Genomic DNA, 14,685 nt, shown 5'->3' on the forward strand with positions numbered 1-14,685 from the left:
AGTATTGCCAGCATGCATGTTTAAAGTTGTGGGTTGTTTTTAATTTTAAATTCTCTAAATAAATATTTGCCCTTTCAGCCTGTTCATATTTCCCCCTCTGTCATTCTTTTCCATCCCCTAGTTTTCACCTCTTCTAGTTCTACCCCACCGAGTTTCCTCTTTGTGCTTCTTCGTGTTCCCTTTTGCATTAATGCAGTTTCTCGAATTCTTTAGAGAGACTGTATTTATTAGAAAAGTTTATTAAAATGTCATCCCTTTTCAAGTTTTTTTGATGAACTGAACTGCAGAATTTACATCTTCATACAACTGAGAACCTGTAATTTGTCTCATACCTGGGAATGTTTTTCATTATTGTTTTTAGAAAAAGACAAAAAAATATTTTGAATAATTTGTCTCCTCTGTAGGCATATTGGCACTTTAGCTATGAATATAAACACATTAATATAAATGATATAATGTATATACAGAGTACATCTATATGCTTTCATACACACAGAAGCACATGCCTGTCATACGTGGATGTCTTTTAAGTACCACTGGATGAAATGCTGCCAGGAAACTTTACATGGTTGCTGCCAGGAAATTTTACATGGTTTCTGCACTTCTAGATAAGGCTCCAAATCACCAGTGGTACTGGCTGTGCCTAAATTTAAAGATTATGGGAAATGGCTATAGCAAGCTGCCACATGAATAACTAGTGGAAAGTGAAAGGAGGAAGGTAGCTTGTGAGAAAGTATTCGTTTCCAAAATGCAGCACAGAGAGGTGGAAACAAAGGGAAGACAGAATCTTAGCTGTTCACTCTGTACATTAAGTCTAATGGTGCTATCAACAGCTTCATATGACAGGAAATGATCTGGGCGTTTTGTTCACTTATTCTGGATGCCCTTAGTTTCAGAGAGCAACTGGTAACATGGATTGCACCTCGGAAGGGGACAGCTGAACTCTCCCTCTGGCTTTAGTAAGGAAAGAGCAGCGATGAAATCCGTGGACTGTGTGCACGTCATCCAACAGAAGGATACCGCCTCCTCTCCCTCTGCCCCCACTGGTGCTGTTTCAGGCACCACGGGACTTTTTCCTGTCACATTCCTGTGGCTTGCAATGCTCCTGTCCTCTTGTCTTGCAGCAGTGTCTCTTTACCATGTTATCATCCTGAAAACAGAACTAGAAGCTCTGCGCAGCGAGCTCATCTACAGCATCCAGGCAAGGTCTCCGCTAGACCAACCACTCGTGTCCCCCGATGAAAATAAAGCAGGTACCCCTGTTTCTTCCTTCCTGCAAGTGTCTGCAGCTGGCTCCAGGCAGGTAAGCAGGAGGGGTTGGTTTTGACTTGCAGGGCTTGGACCAATGTGGGGCTGCTCTCACTGACTGTTGCTTCTCCTTGTTAGGAGAGCAGGCTTGCTGGTACTGGCACAGCTGAGAGTTTCCAAAAGGAAATCTGGAACGGGAGTAGAAACAGGGGCAGGCGGTCTGTTGTCAACACAGAAGAAAAAGGTAAATACCAGCTGATGAAGTGGTTTTGGATACTGCTGTTGGATATTGTCTAGAGAAAAGCAGGAGTGTTTGATTTGTGTTTTCTTTCTCCTATCTATTGATCTGTGCTCCCAGAGCCCATTCTGGTTTTCAAAATTATTGGTGGATGAATGCTGTTAACCTTAGGCATATTCTCTTAAAAGACAGAATACACAGAATGTTTTGGTTTTGAAGGGATCTTTAAAGGTCATGTAGTCCAAGCACCCTGTCATGAGTAGGGACATATCTGTTGTACCAGATATTTATGCTATCTGCAGGTTAAACTTGAATGCTAGATCCCAAATCTGCATGATGTGTTAGAGTTGAGAAAGGCAACTTCAAATCAATTAGACCTTTAACTGTTCAATTCTCTCTGATCAAAACAGGGAGGGAAATCTATTAGTAAAAATGCCAATTTACTTTTCTGAGAAACATGCTCACCCTAAAAGAGAGAAGTAATGACAACTTTAGGGAAATAGGAGCTTTCAAGAAGAAAGGCTGGCTTGTACCTGAAAAAAGAGGCAGACTACAAGGAATTCAGAAGTTAAGCATAATTTTTACATTAAAACAATCTATCAATAAATAGTAAAATTAATAAAAGAATGCCTATCCAGTAAGATTTTTTTGTCATAGTTCTTCCTTTTTAAAAGGTTCTGGAAAGAGCACTGACTGTGCTCCATGTGTATTATAGATGTATTACAGAGTTGACATATTAATGGGATATATTTTTTTCCTTAAAATGCCTACATTTCTTTCATATTCCAAACACAATGAGGATGAAATGCAGAATGTTATTGTACTAATTTGCACACATACTCTAATTGCACTGAGTAACTAAAGTATTCCAGAGCTGCTAAACCAGTTCACTCTTCTTTTGTATATTTTTATATTATTTTAACAGATATCGTAAACAATTTAGAGAAGTTTAATGGAGCAAATTATAGGTAAAGACTAAATGAAGCTTTGAATAAAATGTGTTTGTCAGTGAGCAATTAACATGACATGTATTTCACTTGAGCTTCAGTAAGCTAAATGAAATTAAAGTTCTAGTGTAGAATCACTTCATTTAATTCCAATATTCAAAAATATGCCATTAAGGACATCACTTAAAATCCACCGATTTATGTGAGATTTTTTCTATTTCGTTAGTAGTCTTTGATTCAAGGTCTTGGCTAAGAAAGATTTCGCAAACAGGACTGAGGTCATGATTGCTTAAATTGTATTTCTTGTAGCCTGTTTCCTTCCACAGGAACCACATAGCTCCCCTGCCCTCCCCACCCTAGGAACTCCCAAATAAAAACAAGTGATCTGAAGTGCAAGTATCATAAAAAATAAGGAGGTGTCTTTTTTAAATGAATGTTAGAGCACCAGTACTCTGCAAGTGATCCAACTTCCTTCACAATAGCTTTCATCTTTACTCTTATTGCTATTTGAAGCAAGCAGGGTTTGGGGCTCCTCAGCTGTGCTTCTGAGTAGACTTTTGATTCTTCTCATCATGTAGCCACCTCTGATTATACCTGTTTATCTGTAACACAGAACATTTCAATTATGCTACTTATTTCTGTAAACATTTTTAAGGTACAGCTGGCTTTAAAGTTGTTTAGGATGGATGAAAGAAAACACATATGAACATTTATTTTAAAGGGAAAAAGCTACATAAGTTGACCTATTACAAATATGTTTTCTAACATGAACCTCATATTTTTGTATATAAAAAAGAAAAAAGTAAATTGCAAATCTTGAATTTTTATCCAAGTTTGTCTGTTAGAATTAGCTTTCTGCCTGCTCTAATTACAAAAAATTTAGCTTTTCAGAGTTTAGTTACGTATTATATTTTCTCAGATCAGATTTCACTGATGACCATGAACCTACTAGTCAATGTTAAATTTTGTTTTAGCAGAGTGAGTTAAACAGAAGAACATGGTGTTGTTCATGGTGCTGAATCCAGTCTACTACTTGGTCATGTACACAGAAGTACAGACCCTGCATTTTGATTGTTTGACATTCATATCTGGGTACCAGAATCCCATCAGCCTCCAAACTGTCCTGCAGATGTGTGGCACTTATTATGTTATAATAAAAAATAAATCAGGGTATTGAGTGAGGTGCCTATTCTTGTCCTACTTCTGTTTGCTTCAGCAAGGTCTCAAAGTAGAGTCTTATTTTATAATTAATTGTTGAGCCATCATTTTACTTTTATATAGATCAATTCCTTAGAAAGTTAATATTGGGAAACATCACTGGTATCTAATTGCTTCTCTTGTGCTTCAACAGAGAGCAGAAGTAAAATACAGAACTAATATCTTGTATATAAATAAAGTTATTGTTCAGTTCTGGGCTTTTTAGACTTTAATCATCAAATTCCAGGAATGGATGCCCCATCATTCTTTTTTTACAACCAGCATAGCCTTTCTTAAACATACTGAATTTCCATTTTAATGCATACAAGTGGCCACAAATAAGCATTTTAATTAAAAGGACAACTGAACGAAAGTGAATCTAACACAATATTGTTACTTTTTTTATGGGGTTTACATTTGTCTATGCTAATGCATAAAATTATTAGTCATCAGTAGTTGCACATTTTGTGTCTTGCAAAAATTTCCAGCTTGGGTAGGTTGAAGAGAAATGTTTCAAGCATCAATTCCAAAAAAAGCTGCACAGTCAGCAGTCAGAACCAGAGTTCTTGATGCAATGAGTAGGAGGTAATGGGTGATTTTGAAATGTATGCCTCTGGCAAATGTCATATCAGGACATGTTACAACAAATGTACTTTTTCTTTTTGTCTTTCTCTTTACAAATTTCATCTATGGAGGAAAATTGGTGCACAGCCTAAAACCTCTCCTGAATTCTATATTCTATTCACAGTTATTGATTGTGTTGCCTGTGTGTTTCTTTCTAAGCTGCATGTGCACTTGAGCCTGGGAACAAGATTTAGGTCCCATTGCCTAAGCCAAAGTACGAACGTCAGGTTTCATTTTCACACTCTCTCAGTGTCTCATTCTGCTCATTATTGTGGGATTCTGATTTCCATGGCCTAGGGAGGTGAGAATCAGGTCTTCTGTAAATGCAAATGCAGGTGACCTACTGGGATCAGACTGGAGCCCCCATGGACTACATTTCCTCTGGTGTACTGAGGTTCCCAACTCCTTGCATGTATGAAGGAGCTGAGGAGCTATTCTATGTAATTCCACAAATCAGTGAGGCAGGATAAGCTGGCACGTGACTTGGCAATTGTTTTTTTTACTAGCAATTCTGAGGATCTACTCCAACAGCAGTTGTGTCCATGGGAAGTGACTCTTACCTTCCAAGCATGGCATTAGAATTTGCCATTGATCTTGATAACTGGAAAATTGGTACATTTGTTGGTAGAAAGTGTTTTGACTGTGTAAGTTGTTACTTTAGATATCCATGGCAGAGGGATAGCAAGGGGTTTTACAATGGTACTTGAATTTAGTGATCTTTGAATTGAGATGTAAACTTTTTTTACTAGCTGAAACAAATGCCACATATAAAATTTCCTTGCCAAATATTCGTAATACTTCATATTTTATTGTTTGAAGAGGTCAAATATGAAATAAAAATTGAAATCAAATTAAAAAGGAAAAATAAAGGCCCACTTCTTGAAAATATGTTATCCTTATTTGTTTCTGCTGACAGCAGTCTAACTCAAAAGGAAATAGACCCTTCTATGCAAAAAGGATAGATAATTACTTGATGCAATTCCTACACTTTTACATTAAGAATTTCACTAAATGAGTGAATACATCAGTGCTGTGTATTACACAGAACACTGTACAATCAAAAATACACCAAACAGGCTCTAAGTTTTAAAACCAACATTCTGTTTTATACTATGTAGCAGAAGTCTTAATTCCTAATAATCAATTCCCTTGTTTTTCTAAATATAACATGTTATTGGCAGCTATGTAAAGGTCTAAATAATGCTACTAATTATTTGAAGATGTTTGTTAGATCTTAGTCATACATGCAACTATGATCAAGGCATTTTAATGCAGAGATTGATTGAATCCATAATTAATGTGATATAAAGACATCTCTATTAAAAACCACTAGATTAACCTGGTGTCCTGGCTTCTGTTGTGATAGAGTTCATGAAAATCAGTTTATAAAAATGTGAAACAAACATGAGAAGATCTCTTGTGATGAGAAATCAAGAAGTTAAGGGAAGAAAAACTGCAAATGCTTCAAGAAAATGCTTGTCATTAATAAATTAAATTGTCTGGTGCTTAAATGTGCTTTGGGAAGCCTACAGAGAACAGATCTAGACAAAAAAGGAACCTATATAAGGAGGTCTGGGTTTGGTTTGGGTTTTTTTTTCAAGGTTAGGGTTTTTCCTAGGTTTTATTTCAGCAAAAATGGGCACAGATGTCTCAGACCTCAGATATCAAAAATTTAATTTTTATAAATGAGCTCATAAATATTAAACTTGAAATTTTGTTTGGATGGATCATTAAGTGAGATTGCAAAATACTAAAATTATTATGCAATTTAAAAACAACAAAGTTTGCATGTGAGAGAAAATTTTATTTTACCAATATAAGTTTTTAAATAATGGAAATATGCAGAAATCTGGATTGCTGTCCTTCAGCAAAAGATAGTAGGGTTTTCTTTTAATTGTGATTACATTGCTCAACCAGTAGAGAACACATAATTTCATGTGCTGGCTGTGGTTAATAAAGACATCTGCACTAACGTCTTCAGAATTGTGTCTTCTCTTCATGGAATAAGACAGACCCTGAAATGAACTTCTGCCAACCCACAGGCAGCAGAGCAATTAAAATCAGCTGAGAAAAAAATGTTCATCAAAGCAAAGCTATTATATAAAGTCACAAGAGAATGGGGCACACTTTGTCATTCTAGATACATTTTTTTACAGATAGATCTCATGGTGACAGTCAAATTTTACAAATTTTTTACAATTTTTTACAATTTTTCAAGTCAATTTTTTACAAATTTTCAAGACGTATTGTATTAATCCTGTATTTTGCTTTCATTATTAATCATAAATCCTTTAGACTACAAAGCTGTTGCTCAGGTTTGACTTACACTGGGCTAAAAGACATTAAATAGCAACTATTCAATGTGTATTTTGTAATAGATGTATTCTCCATATTGTACTTAAGATTAGGGTACTTCTTGGAATAGAATTGCTAGTGTTTTTTAACAACATTTACTTTTTACTGAAAATTCCTGTTAATTTACCCAGAAAATGTACTTTGTATATCCATATCTTATCCTTCTTAGTATTAGTGTTTACTTGGGATTTTTTTCAATGGCATGTAAGTAGTTCCACTGGAGTCAAAGTACTTGTATATACTGGAAATACTTATGTGTCAACTTTGGCTTCTGAGCATATTTTTGAAGCATGTGGTTGCTCAATCCTTCAAGCACTATTTTAGATATAGTCTTTAGAAGCTTTAGGCAAAATGGCCACTGTGCTAGTTTCTACTGACATGAAAGACACTGTTGCATGCATTTTCTCCACTATATTCTGTGGAGGCTTGTTCCTATCTGCATATATTAAAACAAAAGAGACAGATTTTTTTTTTTTTTTTTGAGATTAAGTGCAGATCCGATGTCTGTATAATGAAGTGGAGTTGCTATGTTTTTTTAAAAAGATGGACATGATCTCAAACTGTACTGGTTTTGCAGATTTTAATTACTGTGAGCAGTTCTCAGCAATGCTGACTAGAATTTCAGGGCTGCAACCAGCTGAAACAGAAATCCACACTTGCAAACTGAGAATTAGGATAGTTTGAAGAGTGCCCACCAAGTCTGCAGAGCAAGTTTAACATAAGTTAAATAGCCATAGCTTTCACTGCTGTAGACACTGCTCACTGGTATGCAGCTGAATAGCAGCTGGTTAGTGGGAATATCACAAATCCTCTCATTTGGTTAGTGAAAAATCTGGTGCCCACATTGTGAGTTCTTTTAAGAGCAGGCATTGAAATTTTGTTTTAGATTACTGAAATACTAGGTGATCAGCAAATTACATTCAGTAGGAAGGCATTTTGCTCCAAAGAAGAATTAATAACTTTTGAAATTAACGTGCTGTGTTTTGTGCATCCACAAAATCACATTTTAATTTTATTTAGAAGTTTATTTTCCAGAAAACTCTTTGCTTACAAGTGTGATTGAAAAATGTATGAAGTATAATAACTTTTTAATTTTGTGTTGGCTTGAGCTTTTTGATTTCTTACCAGAAGGTAGATAATTCAGATGTCTTTAAATTCTTGGTTTGAAAAATCTATAAATTGTAGCACATTGTTGATGTGTATTGATAGGACTCAAGGACACATTTCAGTGTAGGACACAGGAGTTTGGATGATAGCATTCCTATTACCATGAATAGAGCTTGCAGGTTGTGTGATCATTCTGGAATTGAATCCTTGTGTGCTGCCAGCTGGCACTGCTGAGTGCTGATGAGCATCCAGCCCTCTTCTGCTGTTTTCAAAAGGGACCCCTTAGAAAGGAGACTTAGAAACATAAAGAGACTGCTTTCTGCCCAAATCCTCTTGCTACCTGCTGTGCAGAAAGAGGTTTGTGCTACTGGACACTTGGTTGCCCATGTGGGTACTACTGACAGATGCAGAAACAGGATCCTACATATCCATGGCATTCTCCGTTATAGCCAAATCTGTGTGGCCAAATCTGATCCATAGCCTTCTTGTCTGAAAATTGGTAAACAAAATGGAGCAATCCATGGCAGAATTTTCTTCTCTTGACCCTTAATAAATTCATTTGGTCTCTGTCATGTGCAGTAAGTATTACTACCCAGTTTTCCATCCTTCTAAGTGGCATGAGAGCCAGATGTTTCAATTAAAATCTACTCCAAGCAAATGCAGCTCTTTTTTCCTTTTATCCTGTTGCCTGACACTTATGCTCAGCAAGTTTTTTTACAAGATCTTTGTTTCACTTGCAAATTTATATTTTAACATTCTGCAGTATTTTTTGCTAATGAGAAATACCTAATTTCTCATTAGTATCACCAATCTTTATAGTTTTGAGCAACACATTTTAACAAGATACCAAGCTATGTGTTATGTGTGCATTAATTTGCTAAGGGTCATGTCTCTATTTTCCCTCTTAGTACAGGTTGATCAAATGTAGGTATCTGAAATCACATTGAAAGTACATATGTATGGACTTTAAGAATTTATTATGAAAGTATATATGACTAATATTTTACAGCAACTATAAATAGAAAGTAATTTTTCTAAATAATATGGCAAACATAGTTAGAAAATCTGCCATCTATCATAGTTAGCAGGGTTGGGGCTTTTTTCAAGCTTTTGCGTAGAAAATTGACAAGGCTAATTGACCTAATGATTTCTAGTTCATTTGACTTACTGCTACATAATTATATTAGGACCAGACATTAAAACAAGCAAGTCTTACTTGTGCTGCTACCCGAGGCCTCCCACTTAGCTTCATGATCTCTGAAAGTCATCTAGTATGTGTTGTGACAGGGATTTTCATTTTGTACATTTGAGTAAAATCTGTGTTAAAACTAATAGGTCCTGTTTGAAAATAAGTGGTGAGACTGAGAGATTTCTTCCATGTCCTTTTTTTTTTCTTAAAGTAGTTTAATAAGTTTATTCTATTACTGATTTATGTTTCTTTGATTTCAAAATGCTTTCACTTTGCAGTGCTGCAGGCCTGCTTGCAACTGATTGCTGACAGCAAAAGTGATATCCAACAGAAAGGTAAGAATATGTGCCATGATTTATATTCAATGGGATAACTTTTTCAACAAATGTTACCTAATTTCAAAGCAGTAACTGAGCTTTAACAGCAAATTTAAAAAGAAAATAATTAATTTTTTTTAAAACCCCAACAACAACAAAAAAAAAATCAAAAAACAACTAGGAGGTCCCTGAATCTGGAAGGTCCCTGTATCTGAATGGCTCTTGCAAATATCATCTTTTCAGTGGGGAAATCCACCTAGTGAGACTGGAAGTTCTATCTAGAATTCATCTTTGTTAATTGTCAGCAGGTGAAAAAGAGGAAAATAACCTTTCCAATCACCCAAAATTATTTTGTCTTTTAGATGATTCAAGCATTGTCCCTTGGCTTCTGAGCTTTAAACGTGGAACAGCTCTGGAAGAACAAGGAAATAAAATAGTGATCAAAGAAACAGGTTATTTTTTCATATATGGCCAGGTGAGAAAGCTCAATTCACTTCAGCACCTGACTTTTGTAAGGATTTTTAATGCCTCCATACAATAAGTTTAAAGTTTTCACCTCTTCTTTCTCTAGGTTTTATATACAGATACAACATTTGCTATGGGACACTTAATACAGAGGAAGAAGGCTCATGTGTTTGGTGATGATCTCAGCTTGGTGACATTGTTTCGCTGCATCCAAAATATGCCACAGTCTTATCCAAATAATTCTTGCTATACTGCTGGTAAGTATCTACATTTTCTTTTTCTTTGTTTGCAAATAAGCTGTACCAAATAGAATCTGTAGTGCTGGGCAATTGTATTGTAGCAGTCATAAAGAACAGGATCTGCATTCATGGATCTGACTAACTGAAAAGTTACAGAATACTTTCAGAAAATACAGTTTTATATAAAATATCAGCAACTGGAGATTATGCATCTAGCTTGGTGAGCTGAACAATTTTGCTGTCTCTATTGACTCTGTAATGTGGTTAGATATTTTGGTGCTTTCAGTTAGTTGCCTGAAGCAGGCAAAAGGAATACCTACTGTCCTCACTGAAGAACTCAGTTTAACCTAGGAGGTGAATTACACATTTAGTCATCCCGAGAAATATTAAGGTGCTATATTCTCCTTTGAAATGTCATGTATGGATTTTAGCCATGCAATATTTGCACACCTTACAGTGATAGTTCTACTCCTTATAAAGGCTACTGGATTTTTAGTCTTTGGTTTGATGACAAACAGTTAATTCCTATAAGGTGGTCTTTATGACTGCACAAATTAGAAACAGCACAAGACCAATTAAACTACTTAATGCAAGTCCAACAGGCTCAATGGTCAATATATGTGTATATTCCTGCAGTACCACTTAAGGAATTAGTGTCAAGGACTATAAAGCCCCATATATCATCTCTTAACTGCCTGTCTTTGCACCTTAATGGTGGATTTGAGGGTTTTCTCTTTGGTCATTTTCCATCAAGATTTTTTTCAATGCCTTATGAAAAAGTGGCTGACACTGAGGGATGGAGTTGTCTGTCAGCAAGTAATGACATTAAACATATGGATGTGGCAGGAAGCTAATTTTTTTCCAAATAAAAATAAATTCTGACTAGCTAACTAATGAACTAGATACTTTTTCCCAGCAATTGAGACTGTCCAAACATTTCCTTTGATTTTTCGCCCCTTCAGTCACACATTCTGGAAACATAACCACCTTCAATTTCATCTATATTCTGATTTTACCCTTGTATTACTGCTCCCCTTACCTAACTAGGATCTCTATCTTGTCACTTCATAATTCCTGCTTCCCAAACTCACAGTGTTCTGTTTTCACTTGGAAAAAAGAGTTCTGACTGCTCTCTCATGCTGTTGAGCATGTGTCACAGCAGATACTAGATGAGTTCTCAGCTCAGCGGCTGCAGCTGGAAGGGGACAAGATCTTGGTTATTATATCAGCTGATGTGTGGCTGGCAGGATGCAAACTTTGGTGCTCTGCAGTTGCAGTGGATCAGCTGATGTCTGGTAACTTCATTAGGTTGGTAAAGCTCATAAGAGCTCCTCCAGAAGTGTGGGAACAGAGCGGTCCGGAGCCCATAATACTCAATGCTGATTTTGACTGTCTCATCACCATAACATGAGGAACCTGGGTGCACCACTGTTAGAAATTTTTGCTGTGTTTGCTGAAGTGAACTGTGCTGTGCTGAGTGCAGTGTGTAAATTAAGTTCATCTTCACAGAGGATGTTAAGTGTCAACTTTGGATAGGCTGCAAACTCTAAGATTGTACCTAAAGATAAAAACACTCATCACAAGTAACAAACCATACTTACATTTGGAAGATGACACATAATGACTTTTGAGTGCCATTTATAAAGTAGTGCATTTGAGATATTAACTTTAAAATATTCCATTTTTTTAACCAGGCATTGCAAAATTAGAAGAAGGCGATGAACTTCAACTTACAATACCACGAAGAAGGGCTAAAATATCCTTGGATGGAGATGGTACTTTTTTTGGTGCAGTAAGACTCCTCTGAAGCCCTTCATTTCTGTTTTTATGCTTAATGCCATTTTGTTCTCTACCTATTCCTTTGTCAGAAAAAATACTGAATTGTAATAAAGCTGCCAATTCAGCCTCTCCCAATTCACCACAGGCTTCTAAGAATTTTCTTCACTTTAATATGCAAACCAAAACAGGAAACATACCAGACATACTTGTGATATAACCACCATGTGATTACCAGAAAGCCAATTTGTTTTAGACAATGGGAGACTCTAGATAACAACTATAAAGCAAGGAGGTTTTGGCTTTAAAACAATTTGTTGTTGTTTAACAAACCAAAGGAGTTGACCAAAAATAACAGCATGACCAGGACCACAGACTATCAAATTGAAAAGGAAATCTAAAATAAAAGTGCATCTTAGATTTGCATTATATCATCAACAAAGTATTTAATATATAAAGTGTGGGGAGAAAACATCAAACAGTACATTCCTTACCACAAAATGAAATTGTTAGCTGGGTTCTGAGTTTTGGGTTTTTTTCCCTTTCCCCAAAGATACTGGGGAAGGAAAAATTCTAAATGTCTGGGATAATGAAAACAAATATACAGAATTGTAGCCATTGTCTCACTTCGTCCCTGTGAACAGAAAGTGAATAAATTACTACAATCTATTAGCATTTACTAATTAGAATTAATCTTGCTGGAAAAAGGACATGTAAAACACTTCAACAGCTCAATCTTCAAAGCATTGCTTCTCATCAAGGAATACATGTACACTTCTATGTAAAGAAGGCTGGAACAGGAAGAAGCACAGTGCAATTAGACACAATACCATGGCTGGAATTGGATTTACAGCTCCATAATTTCTGCAGTCATATATAGATGTGTGTATATATATATATATATATATATATACACTGTATATATATATATACACACACTGTGTATATATATGTATATGTGTATATATATACACACTATGTAGACATATCTGTATATATTTGAGAATATTATGCACACACTGGTCTTCAGCATTTGGGAATAGAATTTTTTCTTCTTTTGAGCAGTTTATCCAATGGATATACTACTTAATATATATTTTTTTATATTTCCCTTGCTTCTTGCTATGATTTATTCTATGAAATATAGTAAAAAGAAAAATCCAATACATCTGGGACCAGCCATGCAATTTAAAAAATACACTTGTATCTCAGAGGCTTTTTCTGCAGTTTTGAATATAGTGCTTAACTCTGTTTTACAAAAAATATCCAGATCTGTAGAAAGAATAAACATATGTCCTTTTTCCTTTTCTTCTGTCTGGCTGCTTTGTTCAGTAGATAGTATTTATGCCTTTTTTTTTATTCCAAATATTGTATGGTCCAAGGAGCTATTCTGTTTTTTCCCTGCTCTTAAAGAAGCATAGAATTGCTACTGGAATAGATAAAAAGTAAAACCCTAAGTAATGAATTGCACTTTATTTGAAAAATAGTTTTTAGGACCTGAGAATTGTGTTATATAAGCTTACTTAGTAAAGAAAAGATGCTCTGCATATTGCCGTTTCCTTGTCTGTTTTTATGAATTGTGATTTGATTGATTTCTCATTGTGATAGATAATAAATAAAAGAGATTTGGAGCTCAAAATTATGGTAAACTAATAAAAAAATTATTTCATGTTCTCTGGGCTTTGGGAAGATATATCAGCAATAAGCATATGTGTATTGGATTTTTACACTGGGATTTTGATGAGGCTTAATGACAGTTTCAAAATATCTGCAAGTCCTTTTTTTAAAATGTCTTTATGTATTGTGGAGCTGAAGCTGCAGATGCTTATTTTTTCTTTTGGATTTTTTTTGGTCTTTATTATTAATATTTTATGTGCTGAATTTGCCAAAAAGGCATTTTAAATCCTATACAGGAGCCCTCCATTTAACCAAGGTTGTATAATGCTGCATATAGGTAAAAGAACTGCTAGCACACAGTGAGGTGTCTGTTATCACTGAAGTACATGAATGATGCCCAGAATGTCTCATCAGAAATTTGATTTTTAGTGTTGTCTGATTATAGGAAAAATTACATTGTTACTGTTGCTTTCCCAGAGAATTGGTAGCTAAACCTGCAAATCTAACTTCTATTGTGTAAGTTTCCCCAGTGGCTTTGGTGGGCTTGTGTGTGCTTAGTTTAAGCCATTCCCCTGGCTGCATTTCTTCCTTCTGCTCCTGACAAATGTGCAAAGTGCAGATGTTTGGAAAGGGTCTGGCACATGATTTGGCTTGGAGGAAAACTTCTGTCTCCTGAAAGAAAAATTTTCAAAGGTGTTCCCTTCCTTAGAGGGATGAAATTGAACTTCAAGTTTCTTCACAAAAAGCATGAAGCATGTTTCTGTGAACCACAAGAACTCCCACATGTGTGCAGAGTGCAAACTGACAGACTGTTCAGATACTTCTACTTACAAATCCAGCAATTTTGTTGTCGACAGATTAGGTTTTTACTGGCTTCATGAGAAAATTTGTCTTCTCAAAATTAACCTGCTTCTGCACAAATTTGAGTTTTAACAGATCAGCATTTTCTGATCAAAGCATAAAGAAAAGGAAAATAGTTAAACCCTGATCATTCTGCTAACAAGCTGGTGATATAGAAGGTGACAAACTGCATCCAGACCACCATCACACATATGCTTCAGTGAGTGGGAGTTAGTGAAGCATTCTGCATTTGGGAGATATTTAAATAAGTGTGATAGGCAATAATTAGTATCTAGTTGGTTCATATAATATTCCACATTTTTATCAAGGATATCTAGCATTTAAGAGAGGTTTCTGCAAATGCAACAAACGTTGTGTATACTCTGATTCTTTTTCACGTGGTGTTAAGTAGCAGTGTGGCAAACATAAGGGACTTTTTCTTTCCAGTACATTTTAACAGAAAGCGTGAAATTGTATCATTCTTTCCTTTTTAATAATCTGCAGTTGACTTTGACTATAGCTGCTT

General features: G+C 35.6%; 1 protein-coding gene across 1 annotated transcript; it reads left to right on the forward strand.

Annotated features, from left to right (window-relative positions):
- The first annotated feature begins 976 nt into the window (after positions 1–976).
- TNFSF13B (TNF superfamily member 13b) lies at positions 977–13,249 on the forward strand. Its single transcript, XM_021546593.2, has 6 exons — positions 977–1,303; positions 1,387–1,492; positions 9,184–9,240; positions 9,585–9,697; positions 9,794–9,944; positions 11,621–13,249. The coding sequence occupies exons 1-6, from the start codon at positions 977–979 to the stop codon at positions 11,731–11,733; spliced, it is 867 nt and encodes a 288-aa protein (XP_021402268.2). The 3' UTR covers positions 11,734–13,249.
- The last annotated feature ends 1,436 nt before the right edge of the window (positions 13,250–14,685 follow it).

This window comes from Lonchura striata, chromosome 2 (assembly GCF_046129695.1).
Source record: "Lonchura striata isolate bLonStr1 chromosome 2, bLonStr1.mat, whole genome shotgun sequence".
Taxonomy (NCBI): Eukaryota; Metazoa; Chordata; class Aves; order Passeriformes; family Estrildidae; genus Lonchura; species Lonchura striata.